The 21,768-nt window shown below is 46.3% G+C and overlaps 1 protein-coding gene across 4 annotated transcripts; it reads left to right on the top strand.

Annotated features, from left to right (window-relative positions):
• Positions 1–1,189: 1,189 nt before the first annotated feature.
• Positions 1,190–21,469, top strand: ppp3ccb (protein phosphatase 3, catalytic subunit, gamma isozyme, b). 4 transcript variants are annotated; one of them, XM_082539199.1, is made up of 14 exons: positions 1,190–1,208; positions 7,478–7,675; positions 7,919–8,043; positions 10,242–10,353; positions 10,433–10,578; positions 11,589–11,728; positions 13,226–13,303; positions 13,431–13,525; positions 13,618–13,743; positions 13,834–13,911; positions 16,154–16,238; positions 18,001–18,098; positions 18,981–19,007; positions 19,826–21,469. In XM_082539199.1, exons 2-14 carry the CDS (start codon positions 7,648–7,650, stop codon positions 20,008–20,010), a joined length of 1,323 nt encoding a protein of 440 aa, XP_082395325.1. In that variant the 5' UTR covers positions 1,190–1,208; positions 7,478–7,647; the 3' UTR covers positions 20,011–21,469. The 4 variants fall into 4 exon arrangements, with proteins under 4 accessions (XP_082395325.1, XP_082395322.1, XP_082395323.1 ...); XM_082539196.1 differs by lacking the exon at positions 1,190–1,208 and adding an exon at positions 2,040–2,645; XM_082539197.1 differs by lacking the exon at positions 1,190–1,208 and adding an exon at positions 2,040–2,645 and having other exon boundaries at positions 19,835–21,469.
• The last annotated feature ends 299 nt before the right edge of the window (positions 21,470–21,768 follow it).

The raw sequence follows: 21,768 nt of genomic DNA on the forward strand, positions 1-21,768 counted from the left end.
TTGTACTACTGTTTACCATCTAGAATACAGTGTATTAACTGTATTACACAGAGTAATCCGGTTCGCTCTGTTAGGTCTCTGAGCGTTTAGCTTCATTGGTAACATTTCAAATTGTGATTTGTATAAAAAGCATAACCATGGGCTGTGAGAGAACACCTACCATCTCTGCTCATCAACTCTGATGCTGCTCTCTGATGATTTGGGGTCAGAGGCTTTATATACAGCAGCTGTCCGGGATGCAGATGCCACACAGTGATAATCTGAACTGACCAGCCCTGTGGGGGTTGAGGTGGGAGCCTTTGGTCCTGCAAAGTTCCCCTTACATGGAAAGCGCTCGGTGAAAGCTCGGTTCTCAGGAGGCCCAACAAGTGTTTCTATTTTGAGTCAAACATCAGACGCAGGAAGGCCGAGGCCACACCCGTCTCTCTTTTTATGATAAATGGCCTGTATTTGTATAGCGCTTTACTTAGTCTCTATGGACCCCAAAGCGCTTTACACTACAATCAGTCATCCACCCATTCATACACAGGTGATGGCAAGCTACATTGTAGCCACAGCTGCCCTGGGGCACACTGACAGAGGCGAGGCTGCCGGACACAGGCGCCACCGGGCCCTCTGACCTCTGACCACCACCAGTAGACAACGGCTGAAGTGTTTTGCCCAAGGACACAACGACTGAGACTGTCGGAGCTGGGGCTCGAACCGGCAACCTTCTGATTACAAGACGAACGCCCAACTCTTGAGCCCCAATTTTATTTCATTAGTTCAATGATATTTTATATGATTTTATTTTGAGTTTCAGGTGAAAAATCTCATCAAACTCTGTGATGAAACTGAGTGACTTCCGGCCCTGGACAGACTGAGAGCTATTCACAGCTCTGTGTAATAATTCAATAATACATGTTTTATTTATCACAGCATTCAGAACTCAGATTTTTTAAAACCAGTGAACCGGTGCCGGACGCTCTCAGTGTGAGTGTGAAGCTCAGGATCACCTGAGACGTCCTGCCCTGAGACCTTCAGCTCATTAAGGGACGCCGTGTGGTCACTGCTGGCATTACCTACAGTGACCACACGGAGGCGCTGTGGTGTTTGGCTTCAGCTCTGTGCTGCGCAAAATCCATCCAACAAATACAGCACGTGACGTCAGAAACCAGGTGGCCTCTTCATCGTCATCGTGAGGAAAATAAGACCGTGCTGCAGAGCAGGTGCCGAACTTAATTTAAAAAAAAAGATCCAACAATTTTAAATGTTTTTATCCAACGACAGGTGACAGTGAAGCACACGTGGCTCTTTGTGACGTATTTCAGATCTGCTGAGTGTGCTATCATATTCAGCGTGTAACAGCATGTAATGCGCAGCACAAGTATTACTGTGAGTGCGTTTAAATCAGACACTTCCTTGTTTTTCGCTTTATTTTATTGAAATGAGAATGAAAACTTTAAACGTTGAGAACGAAGTTTAGAATAAACACCAAGAAACCATTCTTTAGAGTTCACTGTTTGTTAAAGACTAATATTACTTTTGTCACAATGAAACTTTGGTTTTTAAGGATAATATTTTTCTTCGTAAACAGTGTATGTAATTAAACATTTTTCCAAGACAGTGTCAGAGAAACTTTTCGGCTCGGGCTTCTTATTTTATATTACGCTTATTTTAATGAATGTTCCCCCTTTTTTCATTTGTTTATTTTTAATTTTATCCCAAAGACATTGCATTTTAATTTATTTTGCCCCACAGACAGTGTTTATTTAATATTATTTTTTACTGAAACTTTTTTATTTTCCATAGTGTGTTTATTATTTAATTTTATTTCTTAAATTTTTCCGTAGGGTGTATTTTTTTATTAATGTATCTGTAATTTTTTATCCGTAATTTTATTAGAGATTATTATTATTTTCCGTACATTGTGTATTTTTACTTTATTTATCTATTCACACCGTAGACAGCAGAGTTTTTATTTATGCAGTTATTTTCCATTGACAGTGCGGTGCACGCGCTGAGTGGGCTCTGAAGGAGGCGCATTCATACCGCTTTAATACTACATTACCCACAACCCCCCGCCCGTGCTGAGCCATGTTGTAGGAAATCCGCTTGCGGCGGATTATTGTAATCCGACAGAGGGTCTGGGCGACACATCGGATCACGACAGGAAAAAACTGAAGCGCAGCGGCCTGGAACAGATGCACCTTGTCCGAGAATAACGGGATAAAGCCGAGACATGATCCGCCGCGCCGCTCGGTGCTGCTGAAGCCAGAGATCGGCGCTGCTGCCCGGGCCGCTTCCTGCCTGGACCGCGGGTCGGCATCACCGCACCGCAGAGAGGAGTAGGGCAGAGCGGAGAGGCTCCGGTTTGTCGGTGAAACGGACGCCCTCGCTCCCTCTTCCCTACCCTGGTCAGGTCTGACTCCAGCTCGACTCGGTTCGCTTGCCCTGTACGCGGAGGGACGCGCTGCCGCCGCCGCTCCCAGCCCCACCACCAGCTAGCGCGGCTAGCTCGCTCCAGCTAGCCTGCTAGCTCGTCAGGAAGAATCGGTCCAGTTTAGTTCGGAATTTCTCCTGTTTTCCGGCCCGCAGCCCGCAGGGAGGGAGCATGTCGGCCAAAGACCAGAGCAAACTCTCCACCACGGAGCGGCCCGTCAAAGGTACGTGATTGTCCGGCTTTAGAGCGCGTTCCTGGGGCAGGAAGTTGACGGGTGTCGGGGCTAATGGCTTCGCTAAATGTGAGCAGCTGGATGTCAGAGCCGCAGTTAGCGGTGATTTCTCCCCGAGCTGCCCGCTTTAACGCCTCTTCCACCAGGCAGGGGGAAACAGGCAGTCCGGCCAATCAATCAGCCCGCTAATCGATGCCGCGGCAGCTAACAACTTAGCCTTTTAGCTTAGCAGCCCTGAGCTCCAGATGTAGGTGTGCGGTGTGAGAGCCCGCCGTCAAGCCACGCTCGATGCTTGGGTTCACGCGGAAAGTCCGCACGACGCCGCGGATACCTGGATCCTGTCCGCGGGTATACACCGCCCCGTGTGCGGCAGGCAGCTGGCCTCGTAATGGTTCAGGGGTGAATAAACTGGCCTCGTCAACCCCCCGCCCCCGAATCTGCCCCGCTGTGTGTGTTTATGGAAAATGAGTTTGAAATTGAGGTTTGTGTGGAGGACTGAGCCACGTTCTGCTGCTGCGGTTTTTCTCTGCGGTGTTCAGAGCTCTCAGAGAGGCAGCAGCTGGTGCTTCACCGCTCTGCAGAACAAACACCCCCGAGACGAGCCCATCCGAGCCCGGAGGCAACCTCCTGCTCAGCATCACAGGCTCTCCGAACCCCTGCACACACACCCCACATTTAAAGACCTATCAATTGAATTTAATTTATTATAATTTAATGAAAATATTTTTATTTTATTTTTTACGTTTTATAATTCAGTTCATCTTTATTTTGGATTTTTTTTCATTTATATTTTAGTTTTTTATTGTATCATTAGTGTTTTAGTTTATATTTGAAATGTTCTGCCATTTAATTTCACAAATTATTTAGTTTATGTTATGCTATGATTGTGGCGATTTCACAGTGTATAACCACATGGTTATTATTATTATCAATCAGGAAACAATATTAATAATATTAAAATGGTGGTGGATAGTGTCTTTCTTTACTTCTGCTTTTGTTTTATTTTTGGAGTTTTTGATGGCACCTTAAAAAGTTGTTATTGCCCACTTTAGCCATCAATGAAATTATCCGGTTAGATTTAAACAGAACTTTTCATCTGCAGAAGGCTCATGAGTCTGAGAGACACTGCTCCCCACCAACATCTACTGTTTTATAAGACCTGCTTATTACACAGTAGATGAATAAAATTATTAAGTTCAATGTCGTTATCATTTCTTCATGATGAAACAGGAAGTAATGAAGCTATTAGGAGTTGTGTCTCCAAACGGGCGGCGTTGGGTTGTGAACTCTGGTTCCTGTTGAATCACTGAAGCCTAAAATAACTTCCTGCTGCTCCAAGCATCAATGAATTTGAGCGTTTTTAGCGTGTTTTAGACTCGACTGTTAGGCCGGCTAATGTATGCTGATTGATCAGGAGCACTGCACAGATGGGCCATCGCTGGAGCCCAGTTTGGTGGTTGCTGGAGAATAAAACGGCTTTCTCTCTGAGTCGTTGTGGTGTCGGGTGAAGCAGCAGGTGGGGTCATGTTTGATATGCTCACCGGGTTTGAGAAGCTTAGGAGGGCCACTGGTCATTACACAGACCTGCTTAATGCCGGTGCCGCCGCTCAGGAAGCCGATACGGCCGACTCTGATTGGATTTACCTGCTCAGAATCACCTTTGATTGTTTATCTGTGAGCACCAACACAACAACTCTTCCAGGAATATCTGGATGGATTTCCAGATCCACTCTAAGAGTTTATCAGTTCGTTTTTGAAAGTCCAGAACCTTATCCTTCTGATAAGCTGCCCTGAGCACTCAGCCTCACTGTTGGTTTTCTCTGATGACAACCTGGTTGCTGTTTGATTTGGGAATGGTCACAGAGAACAGCTCCTACTTGGATTCTGGGAATTTTCTTTGGGATGTTTCCACGTGTTGTTTGCAGCCCTGAATCAGCTCGATTGAATTATGTAATTACTTCAGGCTGAGCAGCTTGCTGCTGATGGCTGTAGTTCATCACAGCAGCCCAATCTGCAGCTTCCTGTTGAACCCTGTGTGTGTGCGCGTGCATGTGTGTTCTGGCCTTTTGGTTTAGTTACCGATGGTAATCGAATCAGTCGGGCCGTCTGCCTCGCTCGGCATGTGTAATGATTCTGTCCTCATTCATGATTGATGGAGCTGGGCTGGAGGATGCAGCAGGATTGCTCTGCTGTCCTGGCCTCTGTGATGGAGCTCCACCCTGGACCCCGTCCACTCCACCCACAGAGAATCGGGTCAGCACGGTCTCCAAAGCCTATAATCTTATGGTTATTCCATCCAACATCAAAAGGAAGGAAAATGCTGATCTGTTAAGGTGGTTAAGGTGTTAAGACTTTTTGGGGTGGGCCCGAGCACGGAGTGCCGTCTGGGGCCTGTCCCGCTCAGGGGTACACGCCAACCCTCACCCTGTACGTTCGGGCGTTGTGCAGTCAAAAAGGTGCACATCTGCAGCACTTTAAGGGTCACATGAAGTTAGACAGGTATTTGGGTATTTATGGTGTGATTGGAGCTCAGTATGAGAGACTTCACGTTAGTTTCTCCTTTCGCTGCTCTTAGCCTTGCTGTGGGTGCACCTCCTCACACGCAGAGTGGAGCAGAGGGAGGATGGGAAGGAGGTGGTGACCATCCAGGTGATGACAGAGCTGCTCCTCAGGTGTGACGCTGAAGCTAACAGGCGCTAGCGTTTGACCTCGGTTTGTGGTAGATGCGTGAAGTCGTGCAGAGGTGTTCAAGTATGAACTCGAGGCAAGACTGAAAGTAACACACACACAACTGCAGGTTATTAACAGTAATGTGAAGCTGTCAGCCCGACCTGCTCCAACTTGTGTGGATGAGTCAGTTTGGGTTATTCGGCTGTGTGGGGTTTGTTCCTGAGCAGTTCCTTTTCTCTGTCGGTCACGTTAACGTTGCTCGTTATCGATGGCTGCGTCGGCTGCAGGAAGCTGTGAGTTCATATATATGCAAACAAGATGAAAATGAGCTTCTTATCTAACGAGTTGTCATTCTCGTCCGTGCAGATGTTTGCATGGCGGCGTTAATGTGAGGCTCAGACTGAAGCCTTAGCTGTGATGGTTTGGCCTCAGACCAGTCCATAGACAGCACTGACCCCCCCCCCCAAAAAATAAATAAATAAATAAATAAAAATAAGGGAAGGGGGGTCTTCCATGTTTGGCATGTGGGCTTCAGTCCGTGGGTTCTGTCGTTGCTGTTGCTTGTTTAAGTGAAGTTTCTTTGCACTCAGGTCTGATTCTGTGTGTCCTGCTGGTGTTTGCTCGCTGGCTGCACAGACAGAAACAAGCGGCCATCTGTGCTGGGCCGGCTCGCTGCTTTGCTTATGTTTGACTGGCAGGCAGCCGCGTGGCTTCAACAGCAAACAAAGTGCGGGGCGGCGGCTGAGTTTACTAAGCATCTGAGCAGTTTCACTCTTCCTGTGTCCCTCCTGCTGATGGTTATTTGAATACCGCTTCCTGCAGCGGTCGGCAACACCTCCTTTTCACAATCGTGGTTTTGTTTTTCTCTCTCTCTCTTCACACACTCCACTCTCACTTCCGAGTTGTCGGGCAGATAAATTTGTCTGGTGGGGACTCGCAGCTGCTTTTACTTCGATGAACCAGTTCACGAGGAGCTGCGACGTGATTGGCTGAACACGTGCGGCCTGGTTTGGTTTCAGAGCTGCGTGCTGAACTAGAGCGCCGTGCCAGGAGCGAGTGTTCAGGAACATTCAGTGTCTGCGTGATTGCTCCCGTCTTCTTAGACCTTCCTCTCGGTGCATCACCGTGTTTATGTCACCGCAGCAGTCAGGTGACCAAACAGCCTCTGACCTCACAGCAGGTGAACTGGGCGGTCGGAGCCGGTGTGGCGGGGAAAGGTGATAAAAACACAAAATACATGTTTGTGACCAATCACAGCGCACACTGACCCGCCTGTCTGACTGCACCGTCACTGAGTTCATGTAGACAGACACAGGTGATTCCAGGTCATAAATGTATCACATGACCTGGACCGTGCAGGTGAGAGCAGACAGTCATGTCATGTGTCCTCCTCCTCCTGCCTTTATATATTTTATATATTCTTTAACTGTGATTCTGATTCCTGCTGCAGTGCATCTGCTCGGGCTCAGCTGCTCAGTAACAGTTGTTACAGCAGCGGTTTTACAGCGTTGGTCCAAACACCTTTAAGGAACGTTAGTAACCGTGGGTGTAGAAGCTCCGCCCTGCCTGCTGGAGTCTGTGAGCAGCGACGGGTTTTCTTGAAATAAGCTGCTTGGTATTTCCTGCAGGGCTGGGCCGCGCCGCCACACTCTGCTGCTTTGTGTTCAGGACGAGCCCCGACATGCCGCGGACACCTCACCGACGCTGATCTGCCTGTGGGCCTGCGTGGTTGGCTCTGAGGTGTGACCTGGATAAGCTTGGATTTGAAGTCAGCGGGCCTGCTCTTTGCAAACAAAGCCGCGGGTACCCGGGTGATCTCAGGTGTGCTGCAAAGGCACGTCGTGACCTCGCTGATGATAAGAGCATTCCTAACGAGGCGTTATCTGAGCGTGGGAATGTTACAGCACAAAAACAGCCAGAAAACACCCGAACAGGGGACCAACCTTTATTAAAGATTACAGCAAGCGATCACCTGTCAGCAGGACAGGAATACGAGTTCCTGTTCAATATCATTAAATATCATCATTAAAAAGTATCAATTCTGTCCCTGAACAACAGCATGGAGCCCCTTTAAACTAAAGGGTGAAGGTTTTGTGTGTTCTGTATGAGGTCACAGTGTAACCGTGTCCCTTCTCTCTTTCATCTCTCTGCAGCCGTGCCGTATCCTCCTGGAGACCGCCTGACGGTCAAAGAGCTGTACGTGGACGGGAGGCCCAGTTTGGAGGTGCTCAAGGCCCATCTGGTAAAGGAGGGTCGGCTGGAGGAGGAGACGGCCCTGCGGATCATCAACGAGGGTGCCGCCATCCTCCGGCAGGAGAAATGCATGCTTGAGGTGGAAGCCCCCATCACAGGTAAAGCCTCGCCTTGACCCCGCCCACTTGGTATGTCAGCGACGTGCAGAGACATTTAAAGATGTCAGCTGAGAATTTATCACCAGCATGTTTTCCTCTTTGTTAATGATGAAAGAACACGGTCTGCTAACGCTAATGTTACAGCTTTGCATGAGCGACAGCTCATAATCATCCTCCTCTCAGCTCAGCCTGTGTCTGAAAGCGGCTGTAGTAACGCTGAGCTTGTTGTGTTTGTATGTGCAGTGTGCGGAGATGTCCACGGTCAGTTCTTCGACCTGATGAAGCTCTTCGAGGTGGGTGGGTCCCCCAGCACCACCCGTTACCTGTTCCTCGGGGACTACGTAGACCGAGGCTACTTCAGCATCGAGGTGCGTGTCTGTAGCTTCCTCGGCACAGGAAAGAAATGTCATTTGTTGCCTTTTTATACTTTTTGTGCTCTTGTTTTGTCTCTTTTTCATTATTTTTTTTGTTTTTTGGGTCACTTTGTTTGTCTTCGGGTTGTTTTCTTCCTTTTTTGGCTCTTGTTTTCGGTCTTTCTTTTGTGCTTGTCTTGAATCTTTTTTGGGTTGTTTTGTGGGTATTAGTTGGCAGTTGGGGCGTTCTCTCATTTATTCGTTAGCTCCTGCGTACTTATACCCGTCCAGGTTTGCTGTGCGTCTTCAGCCTTCCTGGGTGTTGTGGGAGTGTGTGCAGAGCTCGGAGTCGTCTTGTTTATTGTGTTGGAGTTGTCAGGATGTGTTGGTACAGAAATCCTGGCGTGACATTTGGAGACTCGGCCCGCACGGCTCTGCAGGGCATCTTTAAATAGTCATGGGTAATAAAAGGCACACTGTTTGCCCCCTCGCCGCCCTGACTGCCACACCCACTCTTCCACACAAACACACCCTGCTAGACACACACACTTACACAAACACACAAACTCAAACTCCAGCTGCGCCCCATCAGAGGGAGCACCGGGCGTCTTCTGGCATGGAGCTGCTGACATTTGTATGGCTGCCGTCGTGCTTCCTTGTTTGGGATTAGTGGACATCCTGGAGCAGCTCCTCCTCCTCCTCAGCTCTGCCTGGACCTCAGAGACGCCGTGTGTCATCGTCCTGTTTCAAAGTCACACTCAGTTTGCAGCAGCAGATGCTTGACTGAACTTTGTTAGTTTAGAGGTCATTTGTCTTCATAAAGACTCGTTTTCCAGACGACTCAACAGCCGCAGACCGAACGGCGTGCTGCGTGTCCCGACTCTGAGTCACGGCTGAATCAGCCGATTGCTCTAATGTCTTTTGTGTTTTTTGACCTTTTCAGACATTTAATTGGGCAGAAAAAGTCTCTCAGAAGTTTTAACTGCAGCTCAAATCTGAGTGTTTAGTCATACCACATGATCATGGCAGCACCGCATGCTTCAGTTCCTGTGACGTCCAGCACAGGCAGCAGTGAGTCGGCCCCCGTGTTAAAACGTTGTAGCACAAATAAACATGTTTGCAGACTGATGCACAAACTGTTTGCTCTCTGGAGAAAAGACAGTTTTGCCGATTATCCATAAACTAAGAGGAATCTCATTTACTGCTAAAAATCTTCACTTTTTAGCCACAAACCAGAAATTCTTGAGGTCGTCTCCTCTCTTTGAGGTTGTGTAGTTTTATTTTGTCTTGCTGTTTTCCTGCTGTTCTCTCCAGTCTCATCTTTCAAAGGCTGAATGGTGAAGCGTGCCGCTGCTCTTTTACTAACAAAGGGAACACGAGCGTAAAGTCACCCATGTCTGACACAAGCCGTGGCTTTACCAGCGCCATGAAGTTACATAATTGCATGTAGGAATGACAGCGTGCACGCAGCCCGACTCCAACACTGGTTATTCTTCTCGTCTTCCTCTGCGCTCGGCTCAGTTGAACAGCTCGACGCCTTCAGAGCAGAAAAAACATTAAATTGAAACAGGTGGTGCACAAAAACACAGGAGTGAGTGGCAGCTGAAAGGATCCGTGGGTTTGTTTGGAGGTTGAGGATGACGTCCGTCAGCTGCCGGTTTACTGCATGTCAGTGCTTCAGCAGCTCTTTCCCTGATGGAGATGAAGGTTTCTCCATGATACTCGTATTCCCTCTGCACCGAGAGTTTCTGCTCGAGGACTGTCGGCCACGGCCTGTAGCGATCAATAATGGCATCGACTAATCCCCCATAATTAATGAATCTGTCAGAGTCAGTAAACAGCGGCGGATCATCTCACAGCGTCGGGCTGCTGTTAGTCATCTCACAGCCTGCAGACCTCCTCCTCTGCCGGCCTCCACCTTCAGTCATGGCGGTGAACCGGGAATGATAATCCAACGTTATCATCCTGATTATTATGTCACATTCAGCGTAAACCTTTTATGTTTGTGCTTTATTTTCACCATGACGGTGTTGCCTCTCCCCACCTTAAAATCTCACATCACTCACAACAACAGCTGGACTGTTTAACTGAAGGAGAATTTGGACCCAGGAGCGGTTAACTCCATCAGTCTTAGAGAACTGTTCACGTGGAGTCAGGTGATGGTGTTTCTCACGATTATCCGTGTGTGTGTGTGTGTGTGTGTGTTACTGCAGTGTGTACTGTACCTGTGGGCCCTGAAGGTCAACCATCCCAACACCCTCTTCCTCCTCAGAGGCAACCACGAGTGCCGACATCTCACAGAGTACTTCACCTTCAAGCAGGAGTGTAAGTGTTTGTCCTCACACACCAGCATCAGAGACCGCTTATCTGACTGCAGCTGACCTTGGTGTGTGTGCATTTCCAGGTAAGATAAAGTACTCTGAGCGTGTATACGATGCCTGCATGGAGGCGTTTGACTGCCTGCCTCTGGCCGCCCTCCTCAACCAGCAGTTCCTGTGTGTGCACGGAGGTCTAAGCCCTGAGATCACCTGCCTGGATGACATACGAAAGGTGAGATGTGTTACATCACGAAAGGGCTGACAGCCAGAGTCTTCAGTAGGCACGTCACTGATAGTCTGAAGTTTTGCATTTTTCATCGGTTTCTAATAATAACGTAAATGTTTGTAAATGTTTATAAACCACAAGCCTGAATCTGACTTCACTGACTTCTCTGTTTACGACATGTGCTGGCCCATGGCTGGCTTACTGGGGTCAGCCAATCAGAAGAAAGTGTGCTTTTAGGGAGGAGGGCCTTAGGAAGAGTGAGAGAGTTATTGAGAGAGCGTTTGGCTCTTGTCCCAAAAGGCTGATTCTGTTCATCTGGACATGGCGTTTTTAGTGGGAGAAGCTTTCGTCACTCATCCAAGTGACTTCTTCAGTCTCAGCTGACTGCAGGTTTCCACAATCTTATAAACAGTACATTTACATAATGACTGAAACCAGCCCACTGAAGGAACAATGGGGCTGTGAGGTCAGTTCCTTGATCCTTAATGAGTGATGAGTGACAAAACATTTCTCCCACTGAAAACGCTACGTCCAGATGAACAGAATCAGCCTTTTGGGATTTACTTACCTGGATGATTGAGAATGCATCAAGATATTAGAAGAGCCGGCAGGCGAAGAATCAGAGCTGGAAACGATTTACTCTTCTTGGTGGTGGTTTATAAACACATTCTCTTTTAGAGAGGTTTCACAATGAGCTCACCTGAAACCCTGGCTGATTGGGACCCACACCCAGTTTCACACCTTGGCTCAGGCGATTAGAGGATCATCAGGGGGTCCTTTTGTCCCTCTGTGGGGGGATACTCCCACGAGGTTTAAATCTGGGACTCCCCACCATTTGACCTTAGAACTGAAGAAGCTTCTCGGATGAGAGGTGAAACGTCTTCAAGCAACTTAAAGAAGTCCAGACGCTTTTCTTTGCAAGCTCCTTTGACTACGATGACCTGGATGACTGAGAACCTCACAGACACATTCTCTTTTAGAGTTTAAATTATCTTAAATTTTCCTGTTTTTTCCAGCTGGACCGGTTTAAGGAGCCTCCGGCATTCGGGCCAATGTGCGACCTGCTGTGGTCAGACCCGGGCGAGGACTACGGCTCAGAGAAGACCCAGGAACACTTCTGCCACAACAGTGTCAGAGGATGCTCTTATTTCTACAGGTACAAGCCACGCTGCTGCCGCCCGAGCACCAAAAAGCAGAGCGCTCTGTTAATCCGAGCTGATTAAAGCTTTTACAAACAATGGCTTATCTGTGGATAAGTGAGTGCCGTTAAATCCGCTGTCACACAGATACTGAAAATAAATATTAGCATTCCCTGCTCTGTCTTAATAGTTAAGCTGAATCTGCAGCGTTGACACTGCTCGGAAGTCACAGGGCGACGAAAGCTGCTCCTAAGCCTCTTTTATCCACCATTAGTTTGTTTCAGTAGCTCGACATTTACAGAACTCATTACAGCGAGCATGTTTGTGGCCGTCTGGCCTTTATTACCGAGTCAGCACACACAAACCTGAGTGAGCATCTGGGTCGCTTCAGACGGCGTCTCAGACCCATCACTGGACACGACTGACTGGGAGGATCCACACAGACCCACACCACTACAGGAAGTAAAGACGGCCTTACTTAGGGTGGAGGCCACATATACAGTGAGAGAAAAATGTGACGCTGCATCGATTTTAACGTGAAATAATTCAAGAACAGAGGCAGCAGCATCAGAAGTTTACTTCCCGTCTCTATTTTTAGGGTCAGAAAAAAGGTCTGGGGTTTTTTTTTTTTTTTGTTCTGGTTTTTTTTTAAACGTTGCTCAATAAAAGTCTGCTCCTATCAATCACCGATACAGGAAGTGTATCCTTTATTAAAGTAAACCGATAGCTCCCTGCAGTTTTTAAGACAGAATGTTTTCTTGCACTTCCTGACGCGAAGCATCGGTGACCTCTGCTGGAGGTTTCATCCTGTTAAATGGGAGTTTTTTCTCTCAAATGTCGCCAAGCGTTTGCTCAAAGGGTGTCATGTGATAACTGTGGGGTCTTTATTAAGCTCCCTGAGTTAGCTGCTGTTGTGATTTGGTGTTATACAAAAATAAATTGAAATGTTCCTCAACTGTAAGCCTCGGGCTGCATGATGCTGGTGGCCTCAGGCTTAAACTCAGGTTTAAGTGATGATTGTGTGACATCACCTGCACACCTGACCCATGCAGACTGAGCTTCATGAAGGCGCCTCCATCTTCTTTAATGTGTGGTTTGCTGAATGAATCATCTCCTTGAACTTTAGTCAAGTGATGAAGGGGATTCATTTCTGGGCTTTGCTTTTACTTGAGTGAGTGTGGATTAAAGAAAAAAACTCAGGAAGTGTGTGTGTGTGTGTGTGTGTGTGGGGGGTATGATTTTCTGAAGTGAGCTGGCATTTCTGTGAGGATCTGATCCCCCCCCCCCGGTGTAAAGCCCCGACCTTAATTAATCCTAATTTTAGCGCTTTCAGCATCGCTTGTCATACTCAAGTTTGAGCAGCCCTCTTAGCTGTCATGGTAACTGCGGTGGGTTGGAGGAGGCGGTTCTGATGCTCATCACGTTCAGTGAGATCACCTCCATCTGTGTGTGTGTGTGTGTGTGTCTTGTAAAAGCCGTTCTTTAAAACTCTTCTTGTTGTGTGTGTGTTTCAGTTACCCGGCAGTCTGTGACTTTCTGATGAACAATAACCTGCTGTCTGTAATACGAGCACATGAAGCTCAGGACGCTGGGTGAGTTCATTACGGCTGTTTATAAACAAAAGTGTGTTTTCATGACCGTGTGTGTGTGCGGCCTGCCCCTCGTGGATTTTAGAGGAAGTGCAGTGTTTTTAAAGCACCGTCCATTTTTCTCCGGCAGGTATCGAATGTACAGGAAAAGTCAGACGACGGGGTTTCCTTCTTTAATCACAATCTTCTCGGCTCCCAACTACCTGGATGTGTACAACAACAAAGGTAAGAGGACCAGAGGAGGAGGGAAACCATGGCAGCAGGAGGCAGGCTGATGGAGTCAAGATAATGAGTGTGTGTGTGTGTGTGGTCCTCAGCGGCGGTGCTGAAATACGAGAACAACGTGATGAACATTCGGCAGTTTAACTGCTCCCCTCACCCTTACTGGCTCCCCAACTTCATGGATGTCTTCACCTGGTCTCTGCCCTTCGTTGGAGAGAAAGGTGAGGGTCAAAGAGGAGGGAGGATCTTTCTAAAGTTTGCATTCTGTGATAACCAATCAGACATGCCGCTGTGTGTGTCCTCTGAAACAGTGACGGAGATGCTGGTGAACGTGCTGAACATTTGCTCCGATGACGAGCTCCTATCCGAAGCCGACGACACGGGCGAGGGTAAGAACGCCTTTAGCCACACCCATTTAGTTTCCACACATGCTCAGTAAGGCTCGGCCTGCACGGACGGCAGTTTGGCACCTTTGCATTTCTTGCCATGTTAGGTTCACATGGTCACGAGGGTGTCGCACATACCTCCTGCAGCAGGTTCACACGTTTTATTTTCACTGTCTTCACAGTGAATTCTGTGCGGTTTTCTTAGATAAAGTGCAGCTCGCAGCAGTGAGACAGGATATCAGACTATCCTTGAACACACGACACTGACCTCTGATGGCGGTGATAAAAACACGACTCTGTGCTGAAAGCTTTAGTTTTCTTACAGTCGAGCTGATGTAAAGTGGATCTGATCCATGTCTCTGCTGTTCCAGTGGGACTTTCATGGTAAAATATCTAATCATGAGCTCAGTCTGTGTTCAGTAATCTCTGTGAGCCCAAAGCTCAGCATGCACACTGCTCTGAACACCCAGTTTACCCCTTTTTTTTCCCTACTTTTGGATCTCTGTGATGTCATAGAGAGCAGGGCTGAGATGTTCTGGTTTAGATCAGCTTCACTGGAAGTGCTGTATGCCAGCCAGATGGTGCTCTGGGGTGTTTTATTAGCTGCTGACAGGCTGACTGTGGAGGCCGGCGAGTCAGAGAAGCCTTAAAAAAAAAAAAAAAGTTGTCAGTAGTATCTGGCGTGTTGCCATGGCGACCTGCAGCGGGTGCTTAACACTGAATGTAAATGAATCAGATGCGTTGGGGCCCAGGGAGGAAGTGAAACCCTGAGGGAAGTCGATGTGTGGCGGCAGCTGTTAGAACGAGTTTGGCTCATAACTGCGAGAGCGCAGTCGCTATTAGCCCCGCCTCCTCTGTGGTTCGCTGATTATTACTGTGATAATCTCTGCTAACAATGAGACGGTTATGAGGAAGATGAAGGAGATACCTGCTGTGGGGTTTACAGTCTTACTGATTCAGGAAGAAATAAATGTTTTATTCCGTCAGAGTTACAGGTCAGCTCAGATTATCACTCATCCTCTGAATTAATCATTAATGCTCAGAACACTTCAGCAGGTCTCTGAAAGGAAGACGACATCGAGCTGTGTGCGTGTGCATTAAACACTCAGGTTATCACAGCTTCCTCTAGTCTTGGATCTTTGTGATGTCACAGAGAGTCAAAGTTTTGTTTACCAGGGCAGACAATCAGAACATGGTTTCCTTAAAGGAAGATGAGCTAAAAAAAGCTTGTTTCAGAGTGAGCTGAGGCTCAGGATCAGATACAGAAGCATTATTCTGAATTGTGCATACAAAGCTGCTCTACGAGTGTTCAGGAATAAAAACCTGGAGCAGGAAATGGGCAGAACTGTGAATCCACTCCGACAGCTCGATCAGTGTCGGCCTGAAGCTCAAGAAACTGAGGAAACTATTTTTAAATAGTCTTTACTTGTGTGGACGGGGAATGATGAAAAAAGAGGAGCCTGTTGGGTATTTTTGAATGATGAGCTCTGGAATTAAATTAAAAAAAAAACTCGGGGAAAATAAACTGGATCAAATTTACTGCAGCAAACTGAGATTGAAAGAAAATGTTTTTAACTGTTAAAAGTCCAAAATGTATTCCCTCAATCACATTTACCAAAGACAGCTACTTTTCTAGGGCGCTTCCGGCCCCTGGGCCTTATGTTTGACACCCCTGGGAGAAACAACTTGAACTATAAATGTGTCATAATGCTTTAAACTTACTGAAAACTCGCTGCATGGGTGACGTGCTCGGGTTCATTGGGTTTAAATATGTCTGTGCATCATCTGTTTTCTCGTGTGACGGTTCACTGAATTTGTGAAATTTTAGACCAATTTGTTTGCTTAAAAATATACTTTTCCTCTGCTCAAATTATTATGTGGTAGTTAGAAGTTCCCATCAGGTCATAACTAGTCTGCACATTCGGTGTATTTTTCTATGCATGTGACTTTTTTAAAGTCTGTGTGTTTGTTATTTCTGTGCACAAGTTACTTATTTCTGATTTAAGGCTGGTTCACACGGTTGAATTCTCCGACCCAGCTGCTTGGCTCTGAGGTTTTTCTCACTGTGTTCTGCAGATGTCTTGGTTAAATCCAGTTCTGCCTCAATTTCTAAAAACAGTCAGACTCGCATCTTGATATCCTTACGAACGTTTCGTCGACCCTGACAAGCTTCCGCAGTATAGATCGAGTTCTTCATTTCAAATGCCACCAAACTTTTCAAGACTTTTTCCATTCTGCTCCTCAGGTGGCGCTCCGGCTGTCAGGAAGGAGGTGATCAGGAACAAGATCCGGGCGATTGGAAAGATGGCTCGCGTCTTCTCCGTGCTCAGGTGTGTTTTATATTCCTGAAGGTTTGGGTGAAGTTTATACTGCAATGAGACTCTTTAACATCAGGGCCATGTTTAGAAGCAGGAGACGGTTTAAGTCCTTTTTCTGTACGATTTCTTTCTTTCTTTTTTTAATCGTCACTCTAAAATGTGGAATAAAGAGGTTGTTGGAGCACGGTACTGAGAGTTTTGCTCCACTTTGATTTAAGGCTAATGAGTTTCTCAGTCGTTTACATTTGTCCTCCTTTGATTCTGTGGAAGTGTGTCAGAATAATTTGTCCTTAAAGTGTGACTGCTCCTCTTCAGAAAATGTCTTGCTGTTATTTTAAGGCTCAGGAAAGCATCGCAGGCTCCTTATCTTCAGTCCGTCTTTATGACTGAGTTGATCTCTATCAGCAGTTTAATTCTACTTCTGTTTGCACTCACTTCTTCAACCGAGAACTTTGTTTCATTACAGCTTGGTGTCTTTTTACTGAAGTGCAAATCATAAAATGAAAATTAGGACTATAATAAAATCAAATGAAACGGTCCCACACCCAGGATATCAGATATGATATAAAACCACAGATACAGACACGTGCAAAGAACAAAAGCCTGAAAAAACAGGTCAAGTTTAAACCAGTTAACCAGATGTATATTGGCCCGTGTACGGGAATCTGAACAGCTCAGCAGCGTTTCATTGGACCTGCTGCTAACAGAAGCTCATTAATGCTTTCTAAACTAACAGGTTTAACAGATATCTGCACATGAATATTTAGACATGTTGGGAAATGGACAGTCTTTGGTACCAGAAGCGTTCTGAATTCTGATTGGCTTTGGCTATAATCAGGCGAAAAGTCGGTGTGGTTTGGACAAAGTCGGACTGATAAGGTGGGATTTTTTTCACACCTAACCAACACAAACGAGGGTGTGTTTGCCTGGTATTTAGACTTGGCTTCAGTTACTCGGGTTTGACCTAAACAAATATTATGTTTGAACAAATCAGTTTGTTGTACAGTTTGAGTAATTTAGTAGAACTAAACATTTAGTTCAGCCACAGATGAATTCAACCCTGACTTCTTTAGAGAACTGACATCAGCCGAGTAGGAACAAATAGCCGTGTGTTGTCTGGATAGAGCAGCACCTTTATTATTTATTATTTATTTATTAGAAGGGTGAATAAAAAAATTGCAGCAGGCCAGTGATTGACCACGTCTTTCAGCTTTTATGTCTTTATGAAAATCACTTCATGTTTCAGTTATTTTTGCAAATCCCGTCATCTGCAGTAAAAGACTAAACAGGTGACTTGTCTCCTGGTGGAGAGGAACAAGCTTTCCTCAGAAAACTGAGAAAGAGGTTTGCATGTGTTTGCATCTCAGTGTGGTTGCTAATAAAGAGTACCTCCACCTAAGCAGAGCTTAAAAAGGCTCCCAAGCTGGAGCTCTACAAACGTGCTTTGTTCCTAGTTTCTGCTGTGTTGGCACACAGGAAACACACAGGAGGCTATGAAAGGTTGTGTGGAGCTTTGAGCTCTGGTTATATCATAAACAATAATCTGGAGAGCTAATCTGGTAGAATGTTGGTGAACCTGGTCAGGAGGAGTCCTTGTTTCTTCTTTCAGGTTTGTTGTGCAGCAGTGACCTCCTCCTCCCATCTGTGCTGTCTCTGAAAACATCACGCCGTCATATTTAGACTTCCTGTCTGGAGGCTTTTGAAGTTAACTGTGCCTCATCGGTGACACGATCAGCTGACACTCTCTAATGATGTTGTGTTTGTGTGTCGACAGAGAGGAGAACGAGAGCGTACTGCAGCTGAAGGGGCTGACCCCGACGGGGACGCTGCCCCTCGGTGTTTTGTCCGGCGGTCGGCGGACTCTGCAGAGCGGTGAGTGCGAGCGCAGCGGAACATCCCACCAAACACTAACCCAGAGTCCAGCTAACACTAACCGCCCCATGCCTGCACTCACACCGAGAGACTAACCGCCGAGAAACTGCCCCCGCCTCATCAGCATGTAGCCTGGTGGAAATGTCGAGTGTCCTCAATTCTCCTGTGACGGACCAACCTGTGCACATCTCTGCAGCACACTGGCCTTCAAAGACGAACGGCTGCAGGGAGAGCAAGCACATATCAAACTACATTTACTTATTTTCATGGATTAATGGCTAATTATACTTATTATTACAAAGCCTGAAAACTTCACCCACACTCCTGGTCCTGATCTGGTCATGTAGATCACTTCATCAGCTGCAGCTTGTGGCAATATTCCAGGTTATATGTATAACGTCTGTATTTATGGAGGTGAATTCATATTAAATGTAAAAGTAGTCGCCTGAACCTCGACCTTTTGTCCCCCTGGTAAAAACCATCATCACCAGGGTCAGACTAACCAGCGGGTCTTACTTCAGAGCAGGGTAGGTCGGAGTTGGCGGCATGAACTTTGCACCACTGAATCAGGACCGATTGGGAGCTGCGTCACGTTTAGACGCCAAAATCGTCACTTTGATATGACGGTAGAGTCAGGCGCGGGTGGTTTGTCTTTGCGGTTTCCGACAGACCCCCATAAACCCAATGAAGATGTTAGCTGTGCTCTAATCTCGGACTCTGTGGTCAGGATGGTGGGGTGGTGGGGGGTGGGTGGGGTTGTATGATGATTGACTCCATGTTAACAGGACTGATAACGTGACTGACTGAATGCATTGATATATAATGTTCCCACTCTCTCTCCATTGGTTTTTTGGCATGGCACTTCTACTCACGCTTACACAGCCACCGTAGAGGCAGAAGAGGCACGAGGTATGCAACCGACCCTCCGACTCTCTGTGTGACTGTCTGTGTTCACCCACTCTGAAATATGTCTGTGCTGTTGGTGTCTAATGTTCAACCTGAACCTTTTATGAGCTAATGTGAGAGCTGATTATTGATCACCTGTTTCTTTGTCTTCATGCTGTCTTTGTCCTGTTTCAAGTAAGTTTCCTCACCTTCTCTTCGTGTTTTTAAAAGTGACTGTTTGGGCAGCGGGTCAGAAACGAGCCAGCAGGACAGCAAAAGTTCACACACAAGTTCTAAAATAAAAAGTGAAATATTTTTAATGATGTTACACGCTAATAAAATACTGTAGTAAAATACTAATCTGTTACTAAAATTTAAAATGTTAAATGGTAAATAATAAAATATCTAAATAATATTAACATAATTGCCATAATTATATATTACTAATTAGAAATATCCTTAAAGTACAAAAATATTGCTGAAAATAATTTTGATTAAATGTTTTCTTTACATTTTTGACAATTTATTTTATAAATTAAATGGAATTTGTTAAAAGTAATAGAAGTATTTTACTGAAATTTTAAAGAAAAATCTCAAAATTATTTTAAAATATTTCTTAAAACTGGAAAGTTTTTTTACACAATAACATGATTTTTTTTCACCAGATATTTATTTTTAGGAGAAATCGTTGAAATGTGTCATAAAATATTAGCATTACGTGCAGACATTGAAAATACATTTTAAAGTAAAGCTGGACGGCGGCATCCAGTGCTGGCGGTGACCTTCTGACCCGGCTGTGCTTGACGTCTCCTCGTGTCTAACCTCTTCCTGTTTCCTCGCAGCCATTCAAGGCTTCAACCCGCAGCACAAGATCCAGAGCTTCGAGGAGGCGCGAGGGCTGGACCGCATCAACGAGAGGATGCCGCCGCGTCGCGACAGCAAGCAGAACGAGGCCCCGCCCTCCCTCAACAACCTGCCGGCGAGCACCGGACCCCCGGACAAGAACGGCACCAACGCTCAGGCCTAGACCCTCCCCCTCCTCTCCCTCCTTCTCTCCTTCCCTGCCTCCTTTCCTTTCCTCCCCTCCCTCCTCCCTCCGTCACGAGCGGCAGACGAGGCCGTTCAGTCCGAGCGACTCGCCGCGCTTTATTTATTACATCATCGGTTAAATATCGTAGATCCAGACTGAACAGGAAAAGTCTCAGCGCCGCTCGATGCCTCCAATCAGGAGGCAGCTGGTACTTGATGCCACACCTTCGTATCAGCCACACCTCTTTTTCTTCTTTTTTTCTTCTTTGGTCCGGAGAGGAAGTGACGCTCATTCAAACGCTGTGTTCGTGCCCTCACACACACACACACACACACACACACACACACACACACACACACACACACACCATCCTTTCTTATGCCAATGATAGTGTGACTGAGCTCCGCCGAGCGAGTATTTACATTTATAATATATGTATATTTTAATTGTTCCCTCTTTTCAATGTGATGTTTTTTTTTTTTTTTTTATAACATAGACTTAGGCTTTAACTATCCAGGTGGGAGGGGGCGGAGTGAGAGTGGAGGTGTGGAGGCAGTGGAGGGAAAGAGTTGAAGGTTCTGCTTTATTAAAACTGAGTTTCTGAGCTGAAGCTCCTAATTCTGGAAAAATGACTCGAGCCTCCCCGGCCGGTTGAACTTCAGACAGATCTGTTATATTCCGATATTTTGGAAAAGCCGGGAACGCGTCATGCTCCTGTTTTACAGGAGTGAGTTTAACATGGCCTCCACTGGCGCTCCAGCGCGTTTTAGTGAAATGCACCTTTACAAATCCATCGCAGCTCTTTGGGAAAATTGTTATAAAAGAATTATATTAAAATCATTGGTCAAAAATATCTGAGAAAAATGGAAATGACAGCCTGAGAAAATATTTTAATGAATTAAAAACTCAAAAGAGAATTCTGCCAAAACAAATCAGAGAAAATCTGAAAATTATAATTTGTGAAACTTGTGAGAGGAAAAAAAGTTTAAAAAAAAAGTGTACATAAATAAAGTCATCTGTTAATAAATGGCTTGAGTGCTGACGCAGAATAAAGCTGAATCATTTAACATGACGGCAGTCAGAAACCACCGATCCTCCTAGTCTCTGAGCTGGATGTAAATAATAATCATAATCATCAATATTAATAATTTACGTCATTTTTGATTGAAATTGATTGAGACCGGCAGTTTTAGTAGAACAGAAGAGCCCTTCACACAAAGAGGAGGAGGGAGTTTCAGGTGTGCTTCAGGTGTGATGAGGACCTGCGTGGGTTTGATTTGACTCTTGATTTATTTTTGGTGGGGGGGGTTTGCCGGGCCTCATTTCTCAGAACATATCTCACCGAATGTACAGAGAGGAAAAAACATCTGGATGTTTGTCTGTAAGCAGCTGGATTTGTTCCTGCGAGGCCTCATCTCTGTAGACGTTTCACTCATTCAATAAAAACTCAACAACAGCTGCTCAGTGTGTGTCTGTGTGTGCTTTGGTCTCAAGGACGCCGTCTGTGTGCGAACAGGTCGCCGAGCAGCTGCCAATCAGAGTGCGGCGTGGGAGGTGGTCCTTTGTGCAGCTTTTATCTGTTACCAAGCAACGCAGACTCTCCACATCATCACCTGCTGCTCACTCCACGTGAAGTAGCTCGCAGCCAGGCGGGAAAGGCTGACGATGATTCAATTTAATTAAAAAAATAAAATATGGTGGTGGGGGTGTTTGGACTGCTCACAGCAGAAACCGTCAACAGCGAGCTGGGAGGTG

This window comes from Aulonocara stuartgranti (genome assembly GCF_965226115.1).
Source record: "Aulonocara stuartgranti genome assembly, chromosome: 7".
NCBI lineage: Eukaryota > Metazoa > Chordata > Actinopteri > Cichliformes > Cichlidae > Aulonocara > Aulonocara stuartgranti.